Source organism: Chiloscyllium punctatum, chromosome 15 (assembly GCF_047496795.1).
Source record: "Chiloscyllium punctatum isolate Juve2018m chromosome 15, sChiPun1.3, whole genome shotgun sequence".
Taxonomy (NCBI): domain Eukaryota; kingdom Metazoa; phylum Chordata; class Chondrichthyes; order Orectolobiformes; family Hemiscylliidae; genus Chiloscyllium; species Chiloscyllium punctatum.
Window position 1 is genome coordinate 64,282,491 of NC_092753.1, and position 21,172 is coordinate 64,303,662.

The 21,172-nt window shown below is 38.9% G+C and overlaps 1 protein-coding gene across 2 annotated transcripts in view; it reads left to right on the top strand.

Moving 5' to 3' along the window:
* The window catches only part of cd247 (CD247 molecule), a 151,317-nt gene that overhangs the window by 27,735 nt on the left and 102,410 nt on the right, over nucleotides 1–21,172 (top strand). The window contains exon 1 of one of the 2 annotated variants that reach the window (XM_072585314.1): nucleotides 9,142–9,248. The exons of the other annotated variant lie outside the window; for it this stretch is intronic. Coding sequence (XP_072441415.1) covers nucleotides 9,191–9,248 — 58 coding nt within the window. The 5' untranslated portion in view covers nucleotides 9,142–9,190. Of the gene's footprint in view, nucleotides 1–9,141; nucleotides 9,249–21,172 lie in introns of those variants that run through there. 2 annotated transcript variants of the gene reach the window in all.

A 21,172-nucleotide genomic window follows, 5' to 3' on the forward strand; every position in this document is an offset into this window, starting at 1 on the left:
TTAAGCTGTGGGATACATATATATATGCTGTCCATGCACCTCTCAGCCCCATGCTGCCACTCAGGCTCCAAAACCGAAAGCTTGAGATGCTCCAACTGGAGACAACCCCTGCACATGTGGTCATCCAGATCACCAGCACCATCCCACATAGAGTCATAGAGATGTACAGCACAGAAACAGACCCTTCAGTCCAACCCGTCCATGCCAACCAGATATCCCAACCCAATCTAGTCCCACCTGACAGCACCCAGCCCATATGCCTCTAATCCCTTCATATTCATATGCCCATCCAGATGCCATTTTAAATGTTGCAATTGTACCAACTTCCACCACTTCCTCTGGCAGCTCATTCCATATACCCACTACGCTCTGTGTGAAAAAGTTACCCCTTAGGTCTCTTTTATATCGTCCCTCTCTTACCCTAACCTCTGGCCTCTGGTTCTGGACTCCCCACCCTAGGGAAAATATCTTGTCTATTTGCCCTCTCCATGCCCCTCATGATTTTATAAACCTCTAAAAGGTCACACCTCAGCCTCTGACGCTCCAAGGAAAACAGCCCCAGCCTATTCAACCCTAGCCCTACAGCTCAAATCCTCCAACCCTGGCAACATCGTTGCAAATCTTTTCTGAACCCTTCCAAGTTTCACAACATCCTTCAGGTAGGAAGGAGACCAGAATTGCACGCAGTATTCGAAAAGTGGCCTATCCAATGTCCTGTACAGCCATAACATGAACTCCCAACTCCTATATTCAATATTCTGAACAATAAAGGAAAGCATACCAAACACCTTCGTCACTGTCCTATATATCTGCGACTCCACTTTCAAGGAGCAATGAACCTGCACTCCAAGGTCTCTTTGTTCAGCAACACTCCCTAGGACCTTACCATTAAGTCTATACGTCCTGCTAAGATTTGCTTTCCCAAAATGCAGCACTTCGCATTTTTCTAAATTAAATCCATCTGCCACTTCTCAGCCATTGGCTCATATGATCAAGATACCATTGTAATCCAAGATAAACTCCAATTTTGGTATCATCTACAAACTTACTAACTATACCTCTTATGCTCACATCCGAATCATTTATATAAATGACGAAAAGTAGTGGATCCTTGTGGTACTCCACTGGTCACAGGCCTCCAGTCTGAAAAACAACCCTCCACCACCACTCTCTGTCTTCTACCTTTGAGCCAGTTCTGTATCCAAATGGCTAGTTCTCCCTGTATTCCGTGAGATGTAACCTTGCTAAACAGTCTCCCATGGGGAACCTTGTCGAATGCCTTACTGAAGTCCATATAGATCATATCTACTGCTCTGCCCTCATCAATCCTCTTTGTTACATCTTCAAAAAAGCTCAATCAAGTTTATGAGACAAGCCACCTTGACTATCCCTAATCAGTCCTTGCCTTTCCAAATACCTGTACATCCTGTCCCTCAGGATTCCCTCCAATAACTTGCCCACCACTGACGTCAGGCTCACTGATCTATAGTTCCCTGGTTTGCTTCTACCACCTTTCTTAAATAGTGGCACCACGTTAGCCAACCTCCAGTCTTCTGGCACCTCACCTGTGACTATCGATGATATAAATATCTCAGCAAGAGGCCCAGCAATCACTTCCCTAGCTTCTTACAGAGTTCTAGGGTACACCTGGTCAGGTCCTGGGGATTTATCCACTTTCATGTGTTTCAATACATCCAGCACTTCCTCCTCTGTAATATGGACATTTTTCAAGATGTCATCAACTATTTCCCTGTATTCTATATCTTCCATGTCCTTTCCCACAGTAAACACTGATGAAAAATAGTGCAGGATAAAGGTTCCCAGGCATACTTCTGCCAAACAGAGTATCTCAATATCTCAAGAAGCTAACAGAATATGGACTTTAATTATAATTTGCCCTTATTCCCACTTAAGTATCGACTAGAAAAAATTCTCAGCGTGTGTCAGCTTCTTAAGTAATATTTTCTGCTCAGCTTTGTGTTGTTGCATTAACATCATGCAATCCAGGGTGTGGGCTGATCGATAAAAAGACTTACTGGAAATAAAGAACATGCAAGAGAAAATATGTCATCCAATGACATCAAACACATGTGGTACTCCGGGTAACCATGGTGACAAACATCAGAAAGCTTTTTTCAGAGCACATCATTTCTCATTGTTCCTTCCTTTAATATAATTCTGTAACAACTCCCACAGTAATGACACACAGTACCTAGCACTTTTATCTGGGATTCGACTGGGAAAGCAGGAAAAAAAGCAAATTGTATCTTTATTATCGATAATGCACATTTTTTGACTTCAGGTTTACAGTGTGGTTTTGTTTGCTTTCTCTTGACTGACTTGTCTATGGTGCAGTGAGAATCCAAGAAGGCAGATTAGAGGTTAATAAGTACTCAATAAATTGTGCTGTTACTTGTTGCCAATATATTGCTAAGGATTCATGGCTAATGTAGAAAGATATTCCCCTGTCACTTAACTTAAATTATTGGTCAATAGTAAACAAGGGCTCAGGCAGCTACTATTCCAGAGGGAGACAAGGACTATAATTCCAAAACCATCCCTAACACTTGACGTGGAAGGGGACTGCAGGCAGCCTTGTGATTGATAAGAGTGACTGATGTTTGACACAAAATCACTCAAAGTAATGAGCTACATAACTCTTTTATATTTCTTAATCAATATTTTAGTGTTGGATCTGCCACTACCTTCTTTAAAAATGTTGATGGTAGGAAAGAACAAAGATCAGGAAATTCTAATGTCCATTGCTTCCGAACATATACAAACAATTGAAAGATAATACAGGAATCAAACCTTTTTAAAATGTCAAATTTTTGGATTTTACAGACCATGTTGAAGATGGAAACAACTCTGACCTTTAACAGTTTCAGCTAAAACCCAAGAGATGAGGTAACAGCTGTTGCTAGGGAGGATGGAAAATAAAACGCTGAAATAATGAAAGAAATAAACTAAAGAAGACTGGGGATGTGCTTTACTGAGATAAAATGACTGCAGAGCAACATTGTTGCCAAGGTAACATTGACCCCAATGACCAAACATGATTTTGTACTTGTGCCTGTAACTTAAGTGGCCAGTATCAGCAATTTTTACTCACTACTGGCTCTGGCTTTAGTGCTCCTGTTCCCTGAAGATTAATTTTGAACTCCAATAAATGCCTTCCTTCTTCACGGTGTCAGTTTGGGTGAATGGAAGTGTCAAATATCACTAAATTACTAATCACAGAGCAAATCACGGACAAAATTTTATGATTGGAGTACAAGATTATAGCACTCTGATGGGGCTTGCGATACGTCAGTAAGTGCTCACAGCTCAGGACACTGCTGTTGAAATCTAAATCCAAGGCAATGAATGGGTAAGGTATTCCTGACCCCAGAGTGGGAAGATAGGGTGGGAGGTTTGAGTGACATAAAAATAGAGAGAAACTACATTGAGATGGTTCTCTCATACAATTCTGTTGGCAAGATGTTTCCCCACAGGACAGCAGTCAATTTACATCAGAATTTTGCCAGCTTTGTGGAGGAAGCCATCATTTGTTTGTGGGACCCAGAGGATTGTGTGGTTTCATGGTCTAAAAAGAAGTCCATTGTTTGACTAGACACAAGCCCATGACCCAGTGGGCCTTCAGGATGATGCTTGTCCCTTTTGCTTTAACATCTTTCCTTTATCTTGCTTCCATATTGAGGTCCCTTCACTGTTACTAACCAACCTCAGCAGTACCTACCTCTCTTGTTAGGGCCGCCACGTCTCTATTTAGGTGGGAAACATGTCCACCATATCAACCAGCCTTACATAGCTAGCGATCAATTAGGGATCGCCACCTGTAGTCAAATTGCTAAGTGGTCCTGTTGTCAGAAAGTATGGTTTGGGGACATGTGTTTGAACCCAGTGTTGGGGCCTTGAGGCTTACGGGAAAATCCTTCCCAATGTAAGCTGTCAGGGAAAAGATGGCTGAAGGTCACCCAGTTTAGAATGGCTGCAGAATGGAAGGAAAACATAAAAACAGCCAAAGACACTTTTGTTGTTTGCTGCATTGCAGCAACTCTAATTTGCACCCAGCCCTTCCTAGCCTGGTCCCCATTGCTGATCTCAGTCTCCCTCTGCACAGAACCTTCTTCCTGACAGCAATAAACCTCTTCCTCATTTGCAGGTGAACACAAAGGATATGAGCCTTGGTCCTTCTTAAGTCTGGAGGAATTTGAGTGGCTGGACACTAGGAAATTGTCTCCGTCACGCAGGGATATTAGGACTCGTGGGCATAGCCTTAGAATTAGAGGGGGACAATTTAGAGCGGAAATGAGGAGACACTTCTCAGGCAGTGAGTGGTGGGCCTGTGGAATTCATTGCCACGGAGCACAGTGGAGGCTGGGACGTTAAATGTCTCCAAGGCAGAGATTGATAAATTCTTAATCTTGGAAGGAATTAAGGGATACGGGGAGAGTGTGGATAAGTGGCGTTGAAATGCCCATCAGCAATGATTGAATGGCACAGTGGACTCAATGGACTGAATGGCCTCACTTCCACTTCTAATTCTTACGGTCTTATAGTCTTATGGAGTGCTGGCGAAGATGGGTTGTATGAAAGTTGAAGTTCTCCCAGGTACTGAGCAGTTTTGACTCCACACTCCACATCTGGAGAATGCTGTAGCTCAGTTTTTGGGAGGGAGATTGCAGCTGGGATAGTAGTCATTTAGGGGTTTGGCCATTAACATGAATATAAACACATTGCACAGAAGCTGCACACACTCAAGGGATGTGGATTGAAAACTTTGGGAAGACATTGTGAACCCCAAGATTTGTTTGGGTTTACACATCCACTTCTAGATGAGTTTGTGACAGATTTTATGAGTCCTTTGGGAATTCCGTTTGTTGGAAATTTAGACAAGCACATCATAGAAAATCATTGGCCAAATGTTTCATGGTATAATCACACCATTGTTATAAAGCAGACTATCCTCTAATTTATCATTGACATCTTAAGAGACATGCTAACTTTAACCATAAACGTAAAGTTATTCAGGCTAATTGGAATCTCATTAACTTTGTGCAAATCTTGCTCATTCTTCTGGATTTCACTTATCTATTAAATAATTGAAAATTGAAACTTTGCCTAAATGCATCCTTTACAAATCATCTAATCAAAACTTTGAAAAAAAATTGCTACATTGAAATTGTGGTTCAACATTTTAATCTGTTTGCTTCCATTACAATCTGAACAAGATTTTATGTTATCATTGACAGGGCTTACCATCAGAAGGATTGACTCACTGTCTCATTAACGTCAAGCTAACAGGAAAGAAATCTTGTTGGGGCTTTTCTGCTGTGATGGGGTCCACATGAAAGGGATTGGGAAATGGTTGTGACAGGGAGCAATGTATCAAAGACAGCTACCTCAGGGCTCCTGGGAAAACCATTTTGATTTTGTTGCTTGAATTGAACTGTGAGAGCTGCAATCGATTCCATCCCCTTTAAAATGGAAAGCCCTCTATAAATCGAGAATGCACAGACACTCCTTGCACTGGTGTTGATAGAGCACACAACGGGAAATTGGTTGGATCATGTCAGTTGAAAATTCTGAACTGGCTAAGAAAAGTTGCCCTGGAGCATACTTCTTCCAGTCATTTGCCACTCCAGCAGAAAATCCACTATGTTTTATTTAACAAAAAAGTGCCTTGTGCAATCAATCACTGTCATTTCTTTCAATATCCATTCTAAAAATCCTAATTTTATGGAAAATTGCATAATTAGACTTATAAAATCTACTAAGGCATTTAAGTCTCAAAAGCTCCTTTCCTTTTGGTGTATTAACTGTCAATGATTGATAACAGCAGCTTAAATTTCCCCCAGGTCAGCCAATGAGAGCTGCTAGTGTGCTCCAAAGTGCATTATTAAAGTGCAGAAGTGGAGCTGAAAGAAGCCATAATAATGCATTAAGGCTGGTATGTGTCAGGCACTAAGGCCCAGAGAGCATGCCCTGAGATGATGGTGACTCAGGCCTGGAGATGGAAACACTGAACTCGAGTCACCACTCAGACTTTCCTGCTTGGTAATCTCACCACCTAGTTTCTACTTATTAGACAGTGGGAGAATGGGGGTCCGCCAGTTAAAAATGTAAGATGAGGATGTAACGAGGGGAATTATGATCAATAATCCCCATTAATCCCCATTAATTGGCCTCTCAGTGTGCACAGGTGCAAATCTTGTCTCAATGTCTCGGAATTGGTTGGAAAATGCAACTTGTAGATCTTGAAATTAAGAAAGACCTTTGACAAGATGTCATCCAGGAGGCTGCTAAATAAGGTAAGAGTCCATGGTGTTTAGGACAAGCTACTGGCATGGATAGAAGATTGACTGACTGGCAAAAGGCTGAGAGTGAGGAAAAAGAGGTTTTCTTTCAAGATGAAAACTAGTGATGAGTGGAGTTCAGCAGAGGTCCATGTTGAGACCAAAACTATTTGTGTTATATGTAAATGATCTGGATGAAGGAACAAAGGGCATTGTTGCTAAGTTTGCAGATGACACAAAAGTAGCTGGAGGGGTAGGTAGTGTTCAGGTAGCAGGGAGGCTGCATAAGGGATTTGGACAGGCTGGGAGAGTGGGCAAAGAAGGGTGATTGGAGTACACTGTGTGAAATTGTGAGGTTATGCAATTTTTGGGAAGAATAGAGGTGTAGACTATTTTCTAAATAGGGAAGGCTTCAGAAATCTGGAGTACAAATAGACTTGGGAATCCTAGTTCAGGGTTTTCTTAAGGTTAATATGCAGATTCAGTTGGCAGTTAGGAAGGCAAATGCAATGTTGGCATTCATTTCATGAGGGCTAGAATACAAAACAGAAATATGCAGCTGAGGCAGTTTAAAGTTCTGGTTAGACTGCATTTGGAATATTGTGAGCAGTTATGAGCCCTGTATTTCAGAAAGAATGTGCTGGTGTTGGAGGAGGTTCAGAGGATGTTTACAAGAATGATCCTGGGGATGAAGGACTTCTTCTCGTATGAGAAGTAGCTGAGGACTCTGGGTCTGTACTTGATGGAGTTTAGAAGGATGAGGAGGGATCTGTTTGTAATTTACAGAATACTGAGCAGCCTGGATAAAGTGGATGTGCAAACAATGCTTTCACTAGTAGGACCTAAGTGAAGCTCAGAGTGAAGGAACAACCCTTTAGAACTGAGCTGAGGAGGAATTTCTTCAGCCAGAGAGTGGAGAATCTGCAGAATTCATTGCTACAATAGTCAGTGGAGGCCAAGTCATTATGTGTATTCAAGGCAGAGATAAATAGATCCTTGACTTTAGGTCACAATAGTTTTAACCCTGCTGTAGTTAACTAATATGAAGATAAATGTGTAAAGATTGATGATAAGTTTGAGAACGTCTTGATGGAGTTTCTCCTTGAAGACTATAATTTTTGTGCTCATGCTACTTGAGTGATAAGCTTGGATATGGAACTCCAGAATGTTGAATCATCGACAATGAAGAACTGTTTGTGTATGCCCAAGTCAGGTTGATGTGTGAGGAGAAAAAGAAAAAAGAATTGAAGGTTATGGTGTTTCTACATCTTTGCTGCACGTACCAGACACTTAAGTGAACAAAAAGATGTTTGACTTCACATTCTGATTAGATAAAGCTAGAAGTAATGCAACTAAAACAGAAATTGCTGGAAAAACTCAGCAGGTCTGGCAGCACCTGTGACGACAAATCAGAATTAACATTTCAGGTCCTGTGACCCTTCCTCAGAAACTCATGTATGTATTGTGAAGAAACAGTATCACACAATAGGTTAATTCTATCTGGAATACTTTCTAGTTCCATAATTTGTTTCCTCAAAAATCCTTTCCTCCTTTAAAAATCTTTTCAAACAAATAAGCAAGTGAAGACTTCTCAAAGCCATACAATGTAGTAAAATAATAGAGGATGCAGTAAACTGATACCTGACATTACAGCTTTCATTTTGTAATGAATACTGCTTAAATATTAGTGCAATTAGTGCATGTTACTCATGCCCCCTACACATTAACAGCACAGAGGTGGAACGAGAGTAGAGTGCCAACTCCTCGGAGTGGTCATCCACAACAAGCTTTCTTGGACTCTTCATGTGGACACACTGGTTACAAAGGCCCAACGTCTCTTCTTCCTCAGGCAGCTGAGGAAACTTGGCATGACGGCGAATGCCTTTGCCAACTTTTATAGGTGCGCCAGAGAGAGCATTCTGTCTGGATGTATTATTACCTGGTATGGCAACTATACCATTCAAGATCAGAAACGGTTACAGTGAGTGGTGAACTCGGCCCGGATGATCACAAAGGCCAACCTCCCATCTACAGAATCCATCTACCAGGTCTGCTGTCAAGGAAATGCCACCAGCATTCTCAATGATCCATCCCACCCTGACAATGTTTTTCTACATCCTCTACCATCGGGGAGAAGGTACAGAAGCCTGAACACACGCACCAGCCTGTTTCAAAACAGTTTCTATCCTACTGTTGTTAGAGTACTGAATGGACTCACAAACTCTTAATATTCGCCAGACCTATGCTTTTGTTTTTGCCGTTGTTTACCTATTATTTACTTGTCTATGCTACTTAACTCTGTGCTCTGCCTGTATTGCTCGCAAGTCAAAGCTTTTCACTGTGCCTCAATACATGTGACAATAAATTCAAATCAATTCAATAGAATTTAATCAACATTTAGACCATTTCCGCAGATTTGTCAATGGGGATATTAAGCACCAAACTTAAAAATCATGACACGTATTGACTTTTATATATTTTCGCTAAATTTGTGTTTTGTTTTTTCTGAAAATGAGAATATATGTAAGAATAACTGAATGAGATAAGAGGCCAAAACATAATGCTAAAGAATTCCTTTGGAAATGAATTAAGCCAAGTGAAAGCAAGGAGGACTTTAGATGGAGTAACTTGCGGAGGAAGTGAGAGTAAAAGAGATGCAGCGTTAGTTTAAATGTTATGGTAGTGTATTTAAAGTTTAACTAAAATAAGACATAATAAATTCATAAATTTGCTATCAGCATATAGATCTCAGCATTCACACAGCATGTAGGCTGTACACAAGCTCTACTGCTAGCCACTTCCTGAATGCACAGCAGAAACCAAGTCACAGTGTACTGTGAGGAACAAAAGGCCTGAGTGGAAAAGAGCAAGGGAAGAACACAGAGAAGAAAATGAAATTGAAGTGGATTTGTGCCATACTATCCCTTGTCACTAACTTGCATTCATCTGGTAAGATTTTCTTTGTTTATTTATTAAAATAACTAACATTTTAGCATTGAAAAATGGGGAAGATGCCACTCATTGGGTCAAAATGTGAGGAAATAGATCTCAACATATTTAACATCATATTAGTAATCAAGCTGTGTTACGTCATTCTAGTGAAGTATTTGATTTGCAGACTGTCTGGAAAATGAATGATTATTGTGAGAAGGTGAAAGTTTGCAGAAAGGTCTGAAAAATGATCATAAAATGACAATCACCTAATCAACCTAATGACAATGAAGGTTTTATCATTCAGTTTGAAGGAGGGAAGAAATTTACTGTGCCAAATTTCTGGTTCATTTTTTATCAGGTCTGGGTGCTAAAATGCTCTTATTGACTTATTAAAAGATTGTGAAAATTATAATTTATTACTTAACTCCTCTATCTTCAAGAAATAGAGGGGTAACTGATTGAAGCAGAACCAAAACATTATTCTTAAGGTTACTGTTCTTCAGTATTATTGTATGTATTTCTTTCAAAAATCTCAATAAAATTACTTATGTCTAAACTAGTCCAACTTTGACCAAGTTAGCTTAATGGTATTTTATAAAGCTTCATATTAAGAATAGAATGGATATAATGGTCTCAATTTGTAATATATCCAATATACCTTTTATTATAAGTTTTCTAAATAAAAAATACAGTTTAAACAGGAAAGAGATTAATAAATCTGAGTCTCATGTGCTCTAAGAAAATATTACAGCTACACCAGCATGATGTTAATGGGCTTTAATTTGCCAAACACTTTCTAACAATCACTTGCCTTTAAACATTAGGCAATATATGTAGTAATATAGAAATAAATAGTATATTTTTCTTAATCATTATAACATTCAATCTTCATTCTGGTGCAATACAGCAGTATTCAGAAGCAATTCCTTCTCAAAATTTGTGAGAGTCCAGTTCAGATATATCATCTATAAAGAAAAACAAAGTTATTTACAGGCAAGTCATGGTTCTGCATGCAACCACAGAGTTAACCTAGATACAGCAATTATAACTAGCATAAACCAGTGTTTGGTTCATACAATTTCAGTCACAGTAAACTGGGGAAATTATAACTTTGTTTAAGAAATGAAAGACTAAAAATTGTTGCCAGAAGAAAGGCTAGTATTTCTTGTGCTGTTATGACTTGCATGTGACACCATGCTTTCTTCAGCATCTTAGTTAGGAGTTTAAGCATACTTATAGTCCATCATTTCTCAGAGTAAATCTACTATACTTGATTTTCTTTTAATTCATGTGGATGAATGTGTGCTTAATTGTAATTTTTGATTTTGAAATTATCATACCTGTGAATCAACTGCTTGTACCACAAAATGGCGGCATCTCTTCTACAGGGTGCATACATTCTAGCTGTCAGTTTAATGCTTCTACATGAGAAGCAATTCATTATGAGTTAACCTCTAAAGATTTTTGAGGTACATGCTGTATAGGTGTCATATAAATGCTGTAAGTTTGAAATGATGATGTTACTTATGCACACCTTAAGATTTTTACAATGAATGAATTGTAGTTTACTCACTCTAAAGAAAGCATGTCTCACTTAATCGATTGACATTCATGGTGTCCGAAGTCAATTTAATCAATGAAGATAATGGGTTACCTGTTACATTTTGTAATTATTGTGAAATATTATTTTTATGAAATTAAATAATTGAATCTGAAATTGTATCAGCATCAAATATCCATTCCATTAGCTGTGCATAGCATGTATTTATGGATTCCCCATTTTATTTGTTCATTGTGAACTTAATTGAAAGAAGAGTCCACATTAGAGAAACACCTCAACTTTTGAAGCTATGAATTGTTATTGAAGACTCAGTAAAATTTACCTTTTCTGATTCAAATGTTCATCAATGAAATTAAATTTAAATTAGAATATACAGGCTATTTTGTCAAAGTTTGACAGATATAGATTCTCTTTCCCAGGTATTTATGTAAGTTGCAAGAACTGAACATTGATCATTCTGTTTCCAACATAGAAATATCAAAAATAAATCACATTCAGTGGCAATTTCTGAAATCTAACTGTTGAAACAGGCAGCTGTGGATTTCCAGGTCATTCTCAGACAGCCTGTTTCTCTCCTGAAACCTGGTTGAGGAAACTTGTCTCTTGGAGCAATTTCAGATAATCCAAAAAGCCTTAATGGCAAAAGTATTGTGGTCTTCTTTGGATAGACAATAGGACACTTCTAAGTGCTTGGTCCCAGTACACGGTTCAGTTTGATTTGGCTAAACTCCAGCAGTATCCATGAAACACAAAATCTTGCTCTGCCAATCTGAATTTAAGTTCCTCAATCTTAGGTAATGTTGTTTATGGGGAAAGTATGTGTTCTATATCAGACACACTTGAACTTTATTGAGTAATTTCTCAATTGTTGGTTTTGAGACTCTTGAACATGATGATGACTTACATCCATGTAAGACTGCAGGCTATCCTGAAGTGCTTTACAGTAATTTTTGAAATGTGATTATTTCTATAATGTAGGAAACACGGCTTCAGCAGATTGAAAACTATTCTGGTGCGGTTTGGCATTTTAGTACTTTCGGGATCTGTGTCTATAGCAAGGTATTCAGGCATTGAAAGCAATGTACACATTGAGGTGCCACAAATAGTAATTTGATAATGTCTAGATTTAGGAAAAGTCATTTCTGAAAATAATACCAAACTTCACTCTTGCTGAGATAGCCTTGTATCATTTCCTTTGAAATACAGGAGCTTTGTGTACAATATCGAAATGGAAAAGGAACATAATATAGAAATGTGAAGAGTAACATTTATACTGAGTATGCTGTATTGTTGCCAATTCTTGAGGAATTGAACTGACATGTGTATTAAAATAATAATGTAATAATATCTATGATGGGAGAATCTGCCTAACTGTATCAACCACAATGCCAGAATGCTTAAATAAAAATGACACTTACTATTAACATATGGTTTTATTAGAAATATAAAATCTGACCTGTTTACCATTCGATAAGAGTCTGTGAGTCTTGTCACTTGGGTGTGATGTGAAACAAGCTGCAACTTGCTTTCACACATCTTGCACTCCTGCTGAAAAAGATTGGAATAAACAGCATGGTATGAGGTTGAGATCATTGTCCTTTCTGCTTCCAGTCCCAATTTCCTAAATATAAATTCAATTCAATAAATCCATGATCACTCTGTGATCAGATGATATCACTGAATATTGCCAGGATTGGTATTTTCTGGAAGTATATTTATGTAGGCTCTACGTGTTTTCACAGCTTTTCTGAATGAAAAATGTAATCTCAATATCAGTCACTGCAAAAAGTCACTGCTGTTGTCTGTTGTTCCAAAATGGTTAATTTTTGAAGAATTCTTGAGGCAATGTATGTGAATTTATTGTGCAATCATATTTGCTGCTGGTGAAGGTAGAAACTGGAATTTAAGTATATTTTTCAATGTTTAAATGGACTTTTAATCACTGCTTAAAGAGAAATATTTCTCTATGATAAATTTTGGTACAGAAGCATCTACTTTTATGTTTCGTACATATAGTAATTAAATGAAAACTCCCTTGTATACTTAGTATTATATAACAGATAAACAATGCTTTAAACTGAGGAGAGGGCTAATTCATGCTCATAAGAGATCTACAGAAGCTTTATTTATTATCATAAGCTGTCAGCCATACAAAATATATTGGTGCATATTTAGTAATAGGTTATTGCATCCGCAGTAAGATATATGAAGGCATTGAAGGCAGTGCAGTAGTTAATTTGAATTATGAAGATAATTTGAGCAACCTGAAATTATTTACTTAGGAGAAGTAAATAATGAGGAAGAGATGATCCAAGTATTCAAGATTTTTAAGAGAACAGATCATTTGAATATGAATAGAGTACCTTCGGGGATTGGATTAGTTCAATTGGCTAGCATATGGATTAGATTAACACCAATTGCTTGAGGTTTGATCCCCATTCCATCTGAAGTGGGCTTGAGATCTGTCTCCTTGCCTACCTGTTGTACAGCTAAATTCTAATATTTTTCACTACTGAGCTGCAGTTCTGCAAATAATCACCAAAGATTTCCCTTCACATGGAAAACTGAAGAGGAATGTCACAATCGGGCACTTGAGTTAAACTCAGAAGAGAGAAAGTGCACAGATAGTTTGGATTTAGCTGTTGAATGAAGTGAGTGCTGAATGTGTGAACTCTGAATTATTGTTGTCCCGTAGTTCGCACTGCTGCCTCATTGTGCTAGGGATCCGGGTTCGATTCCAGCCTTGGGTGACTGGCTGTCTGGAGTTTGCACATTCTCCTGGTGTCTGCATGGGTTTCCACCTGGTGTTCTAGTTTCCTCCCACAGTCCAAGAATGTGCAGGTTAGGTAGATTTGCCAAGGGAAAAACCCCATGTGGAGTTACAAGGGTGGGGAAAGGTGGGTCTGGATGGGATGCTTTTCGGAGCATTAGTGCAGACTTGATGGGCCGAATGGCCTTTTTCTGCACTGTATTCTATGATTCTGTTTTATAATTTAGTGAGATCACTATGTTTAATAGACTTTAGTTCTGTTCGTGACCTTGTTCCTAAAAGTTACAACTTCTGTCTATTCTTTAGCACCATAACATGTCGATGCCTTGGTGTTGCATGAGGAGCCTGCTATCCTTCAGAATGGATATGCCTCTATACAAGCCCATACCTTTGATAGTCAATGTGTATTTTTGCTGCGATAATACAGTTAGGCAGCAGACTCATAAATTAGGTTCACAATTGGTTCAATAGTCAGTGTGGTGCATCGGTTTTGGACAGTATGAAATTCCAGGAGCCCAGTTCTGTTGCTGGAAATGATTCCACCTTTCGAAAAAAAGTGCTTCATGATCAGTGATGGATTCTTCTTACTAATTGGTTGGGTGGCCCATGGCATCTGAGGCATGAAAGAACTACTTGTTTGAAGGATCAGTGGAAAATTGTCCTACCCAAGAACTTTGTACTACAGAAGGACCCATTGTGTCGGACATGGCTTTCAGAAAGAAGTATTCACTTATTCCCATCTCTGATAGAGATAACTATTTATTTTCATTTCTTATTTTTTTTTAAATTATAAATATTTATCTCCTTTATCTTTTTAACAACATTATGGAATCAGTTATTTTTGTTTCTGCTAGGACCTTCTGTGTCATAAGAATCATTTGTATCTCAATGAGCCTCTTGTATCCATGACTTCCTCATCTCTCCCAAGGCAAGGACACAACATTTTGGCTGTTGCATAAGTAATGATGTATAAGGATTGAACATTATCTCTCTTTCTGCTTCACAGTGTGAATGTTGCACAATTCTTCCACTTGCTGGAATGACAGCTGGTTACATTTGTTTTTCCAGTGCCATTCCTCTAACGTTACAGTAAAAAACAGTTTTTTTTCTCTCTGCCAATAAAACATTTTATTTTCTGTTCTATCCACTTAACATCCTGCCATTACAGATTTGAGCAATGGACTTGTGTTGACGTTGTAGTGGTAATGTCACTGGACTAGTCATCCAGAGTGCCAACCTGACACCCGAGCAACTGGGTCTGAATGCATCTGTGGCAGATAGTGAAATTTGAATTTGGTGAAAATATCTGGAATTAAAGCTAGCCTAATAGTGACTACTGTTGATTATTGTAGGAGCCCATCTGGTTTACTAATTTCCTTTAGGGAGGGAAATCTGTCATCCTTAAACAGAGTAAATGCTGGAGAAACTCAGCAGTTTCAATGGAAAGGTAATGTTTCGAGTCCAATATGACTGATCTTCAGAGTTGTGAAGACGAGTCATATCAAGAGAAGAGTCATATTGGACTGTTTCTCTGTCCACAGGTGCACCCCGACCTGCTGAGTTTCTCCAGTATATTTTGTGTTTGTTTCAAATTTCTATTGACCACAGTATTTTCCTTTACTTTGATGTCCTTACCTAGTCTGCTCTATACATGACTCCAGACCCACAGCAATGTGGTTAATTCGTAAATGCCCTCAGAAATGGTTGAACAAGCCAATCAGCTCATGCAGCAATTAAGGATGGGCAAGTAAATATTCGCCCAGCCAGCCACATCCATATCACACAAATGAATGAAGAAACTGATACAGTACAAATTGAACCAGAAAAGGAGTCAGAAGAAATATCTTTCCACTCATCACAATTCTTTTGGCCATTCTGAAATGCTACTTTGTATTTCAAACACCTAGTAGCAAGCATTTTTGAAAAATAAATCAGTTTGTCTTCCATAGCAGCATCAGGTGATTTCTTTACTGAGGATTTTAAATATGAATACATAGAAAACAGTTACATTCTTAACATTTAACTTTTAAGGAAATATATAATTTATGCATGAATTTGAAAATGCTAGAAACACAGAAATAATGAGTTCTCACTCGCTTTCACAGGTTTGCGACATGCAATTTATTTTTTGATTCTCACCTATTGGACCTTATCCTTCCAAATCCTAAAAGCATTGTTGCTAATGATTAAATAGAGTTTTGAATAGCTGATGTGACAACATATCAGAGGAGCAGTTAAGTTAATGTGTTATGTCAAGCTAAGAGGACCATTTGTCCATTTGTAGCATCTGCAAGGAGTCTTCCAGCAACATATGTTACACTGTTTCCTGCGTGTGTAATCTGTGATATGGACACCTAGCATGTGAGGCTGTCTGTTCAGAACTGTAGTTAGAGGATTATTCTGATCAATGTTGGTATCATTTGTCCTGCAATATGTAAGTCTGCTAATGAAGGTGGTTTTAAGTATTCTCTAACTTGTTCCAAGCCGTAGGATTTCACAGTGTATTTACACCTACAGTAATGTCATTATAGGATGAAACAATTAGGAAAACACCTACCCACCTGAAAATCAAAATAAAATGGTTTACAAAAAGGGTAGACTCTCTCGTGTTAGTATACATGGAAAGTTACTACAAAATATTCTTTTTCATATTAAATTACATTAATTAGGTCCGCTTTGAAAGTATATATGTTCATTATCATTTACTATGTTGCCAATTTATGTGTTTCTTTATTAATACAGTTATTCATTGACAGTCCAATGATCAATGGAGCAGCATACAAAAAGATTTTGGTTTTAAGATTGGCTAATTCTCAAATGCATATTTAGTTTTTTTTGTTAATCAATTCAAAGTAGACATATTTTAGCACAAACTGTAATATGAAAGCTAATCCAGTTGATGGTATGATTGCAGTAGATTGGTACTCTTTCCTCTGTTTATGTTACTCTTTTACAATTTGATCTTGTTCAAACTCGTTAACCCCCTGCAAGCACACACATCAACATAGATTGACATCTTCAATTGTTTCCTTCCGTGTATTGACATTAATTTGATACTTCTTTTGATTGGAATTCTAAGTATTTCCACATCTCTGTTGTTGGCTGCCAAGGTTTCTTTGGCTGCAGCCCTATTGCTTTAGGATTTGGAAGTCATCTGTTCAGCACGAGTGGCCGAATTAATGAAATTGAGCGTTAATAACTTGTACTGGTTTTGAACATCAGGTGCCTCTTCCACAGTATATCAGAATGCCTATGTTTCACCATAAGCTTAGTGATGTGACATCCTGAAAATCTCAGTCAGCAGCAGCTCCCATCCACCAGGACCCACTCCTCAGAGCCAAGATGGCAGCCACCTGCATTCTCATGGCCAAAATGTGAACTGCCTTGAAAGTTTTCTGAGTTTTCAGTCAATGTTCCATTGCAGTGAGCACAACTATCAAGTTCATGAAGCTGACTGCTTGGTCCACGTTAGACAAAATGTGACTGATATAATTTAAACATGATCTTGGACAGAAATTAAAGTTGAATTCCTATACAGTCTGAGCCACTGGACGCATGCCCATCAATCTTTGTTTGCCGTCTGAGAAATTGAACACAGCACTCATGGACTCTGCAATATAGCTAAGATATGACTTTACCCTCCAGTATCCTTCCCCCTTCTGCCTACCTGCTTTACAGCATCGACTAGTAACTCAATATGTGAAGACCACTCCAAAAGCCTATCCTCTAATCTACACACCAAGATACTATCTGAGCTGGTGCATGCTACGGTCATTTTTATGGAGGATGGTTTCACCTTCCTGAAGTGGCACTTTTGCAGTTGAGAGAGGTAGGAGTTAGTTTTGAGTGTAATTGTAGAGCAGGGTAAGAAGTGGTTGGTGAATGCAGTTTGCCACACAGTGTGTTGAGGAATGGAAGATCAGAGATCTGCAGAAGTCCTGTATGACTTCATCTCTGTCTGCCAGTGAGATAGCATGTTTATTTTATATAGGGGAGGTGTTCAGCAGGCAGATTTGATAGAATATTTAATATGTATTGCATAGGAAATGAAGTTTGAGGTAGTGAGGATCATAATATTGAGTTTGTGAGTATGGGTTCTTGGATGTGAGCATTGCTTACTAGGCCAGCATTTGCTGCCCATCCCTAATTGCCCTGGAGATGCAGTGGTCAGCTGCCTTTTTGAGCCAAGCAGTTCTGAGGGTACACTGACACCCACAGTGTTATCTGGCCTAGTGGGATGACCCCAGCTGATTCTAATACTGGAAAATTCAGATCCCAGAGTTAAACCTGCCTTAATACATCATGAGTTTTACTTTGGTTACCATGGTGGCCAGTTACTCAACATAGTTACATGAAACTGCCAATGTACTTTCAACCAAGAATGCAAGTTTATTAAACAAAAGTGAACAAAGCTATATAAATATTAAATTAATTTAGAATTATCTTAACAGAAGCAGCAAAAAGAAATAATTCAATTCTGTTTCTCATCAATATTCTTATTAAACCCTCAACATGAGTGAAAGTATCACTACAATTTTCATTTGAGATTTCTTACTCAACAGACTTTATGGCACATTCACCAAAGGCAATTTTCTCTATCTCTCCCAGAGACACATTAATTCAGATTAACATATTAACTCATTCCACCCATTCTCCTTTGATTGCTGAAACAGCTTAAGACTCAGTTTTAGCTGCAATGATCTGGAGACTTCCTTCCAGCTCAAGGGCTATGGAGAGTTCTTTCCAACTCTGACAGACTATAGACTTCTCCAAAAATAAAAACTGCTCACTTACTGATATTAAATGATTTCTTTTAAACCCAATCTGCTGGTGGTCTGTGACCATTTCTTTCTTCAATCATAGATCGTGTTGTGGCTGTACAGGATATTAGTGAAGCCAATTTTGGAATACTGCAATCAATTCTGGTCATCCTTTGATAGAAAAGATATTGTTAAACCTGACAGAGTCCAGAAAAGATTTATGAGAATGTTGCCAGAACTGGAGGGTTTGAATTATAGGGAGAGGCTGAATAGCCTGGACCTATTTTCCCTGGAGTGTCAGAAACTGAAGGATGACGTTATAGACATTTATAAAATCATGAGGGACATGGATAAGGTGAATAGCCAAAGTCTTTTTCCTAGTGTGGGGAAATCAAAAACTAGACGGCATAGGTTTAAGGTGAGAAGGAAGAGATTTAACAAGGACCTGAGGGGTAACATCTTCACACAGAGGGTGGTGTATCTATGGAACAAGCTGTCGGAGGAAGTGGTGCATGGATGAATATATGAATAGGAAGGGTTTAGAGGGATATGAGTCAAATGCTGGCAAATGAAACTAGATCAGATTGGGATATCTGGTCAGCACGGATGTGTTGGACCAAAAGGTCTGTATCCATGTTCTATGACTAACTAAACTTTGGAAACATTCAACAATTCACTGCCACATTGCTGATCAAGTCATTCAGCTAAAGTCACATACTTTCTTGAAAAGGTTGTCTTCAATGCACTGTTCCCAATAATTTTCTGGGCATTTCTTTTTTAAAAAAAGGCATCTTTACAGAAGTGAAAACTAAAGTTTATTATTCTTCCAATTTCAAATTCAAGTTTCCAAATTGTATTGAATAAATCTTTTTCATATTAGTGAGAGTGAAGGAGTGGTGATACAGTTCCATGTCAGGATGATTTGGTCTTTTCACGTATCTGCTGCTCTTGTTGTTCCATGAGCAGTACATAATCAATCTCAGATTGCCCAGGCAGTGCATGTTCAACTTGTAAGTGGTTTCTTTAAAGTCTTGGTAATCTTAATCTTAATCTTAATTATTGACTCCAATCTCCTGTTTCAGTCTTTAACATGTCAGTCAATTTATAAGATTGCCTCTTTTGTAGCAGCTTATTGGAATCAACATAATGTTTTACACCTTTGCTGATAAAGGACTTCATTGGTGCCCCTATATGTGTCTGCTGAGGAGTCAACTCCTACTGATTTAACATTGTACCAAATATATCAGTTGATACATCTGAATATTTTGGAAAGACCTAAAGATTAGCAGTAAGTTTTAAACTGAAAAGATATGTGATTCCGCAAAACTATTGTTGCCTAAAACAAGTAAAAGCTAAACGAACATACAAAACTAATATATTATATCAGGCTGAAATTTTATATAATTTAGCTATGTGTCAGTGTCAGGGAGTTTCGTGGAAGGTGTCTCATTGTGAGCCCTAGTGACTTTTCTTGTGCAATTTTCTGTTGTCAGCTCATTAAGTATGCACGCCGTCTCCATGTTGCTGCACTCTCACACTCTTACACTCCACCGCGGTGGAGGTGCTCAAAGATCTGGCACCTTATTGTGTTCATGTGCAGTACCACATAACACTCTGGGAGGCTGATCTGAAGCAGACACCTCGATCAATGAGGTAGCCACATCCAGAGGAACATACTGTAATACTGTAAGAACATTAATGGCCTTCTGAGCTCCTCAAAGAAACTTGTCACCATCTTCTCTTTGCTGTCCCATTTACTTTAGCTCTGCCATTGCACCCATCTCCCACCAAGGCTCATGATCTACCACTATCAATATTCCATTTAGCATCTTCCCTTGTTAGCTTTCACCCATCCCATCCCTCAAACCACTAATCCTTCCTGATCTCTGCATTTGCTACTCATTCATTCAAGGACAACCCCGATTAACTGTAGATATTTGTTTGGAATAAGGACTATTCCCCTTAGACTTTGTGACATTGCCTTTTGGTTGAAGCATTTGCAATGTGCTTGTCATGTCAGCTGCTGCTACATGATGTAGGAGTGGAATTGACATAATACAGGTGCTGTACAACAACGTGTCAACCCCCTATTAAGAACCATGACAGACTCTACCTGTGCTAAAATCCAAAGCAAGACAGAACTACTATATGTTTATAAGTTCTGAAAGAGGTGACAATGCGCTAAAAGGTAAAGCAAAGCGGGGCAGAGATACTGTGAGCTTTCACTTAAGTGCAAAGAAAGGAAGCATTGAGCCCTAAGATGCACTCTGATCCAATGCATGAGGTGTTGTCTGTCACTATGCACAGTGACCTAGCAACAATATTGCATTGTTAGGCAAAAGTGAGCTCTGTAGTTCTTGAGCTCCAATGTCGAACGATGAGTTAGTTGGAGATGTGCCCTGGTAATGTGGTAAGGGAGGTGCTTCGCCAAGGCCAGCCACCATGTATAGAGAAAGAAGGCAGTCATTGTCATGCGGCATGTCCTCAGATTGGCATTGGCGAAGCACCCGCTGACCCGCTCCCCCTTCACCATTTCACTCCATGACACACTCTCCCATTTGCCCTCTCTCCAGCTTGCCCCTTTGTTGGCCACCTCACTCAGTGAACTTTCATTTGCCTCCTTTCCGCTCCCCACTTCACCCAGGACCCCTCCCTTTCACACTCCACTTCAAGAAAAAGTGAGGCCTGCAGATGCTGGAGATCAGAGTTGAGAGTGTGGTGGGGCTGGGGAAAGGAACTGGGAATGCAATAGGTAGATGAAGGTGGGGCAGAAGGTGTTAGGTTGGAGAGGAGGATAGAGCAGATGGATGGGAAAGATGATGGACGAGTCAAGAGGGCGATGCCGAGT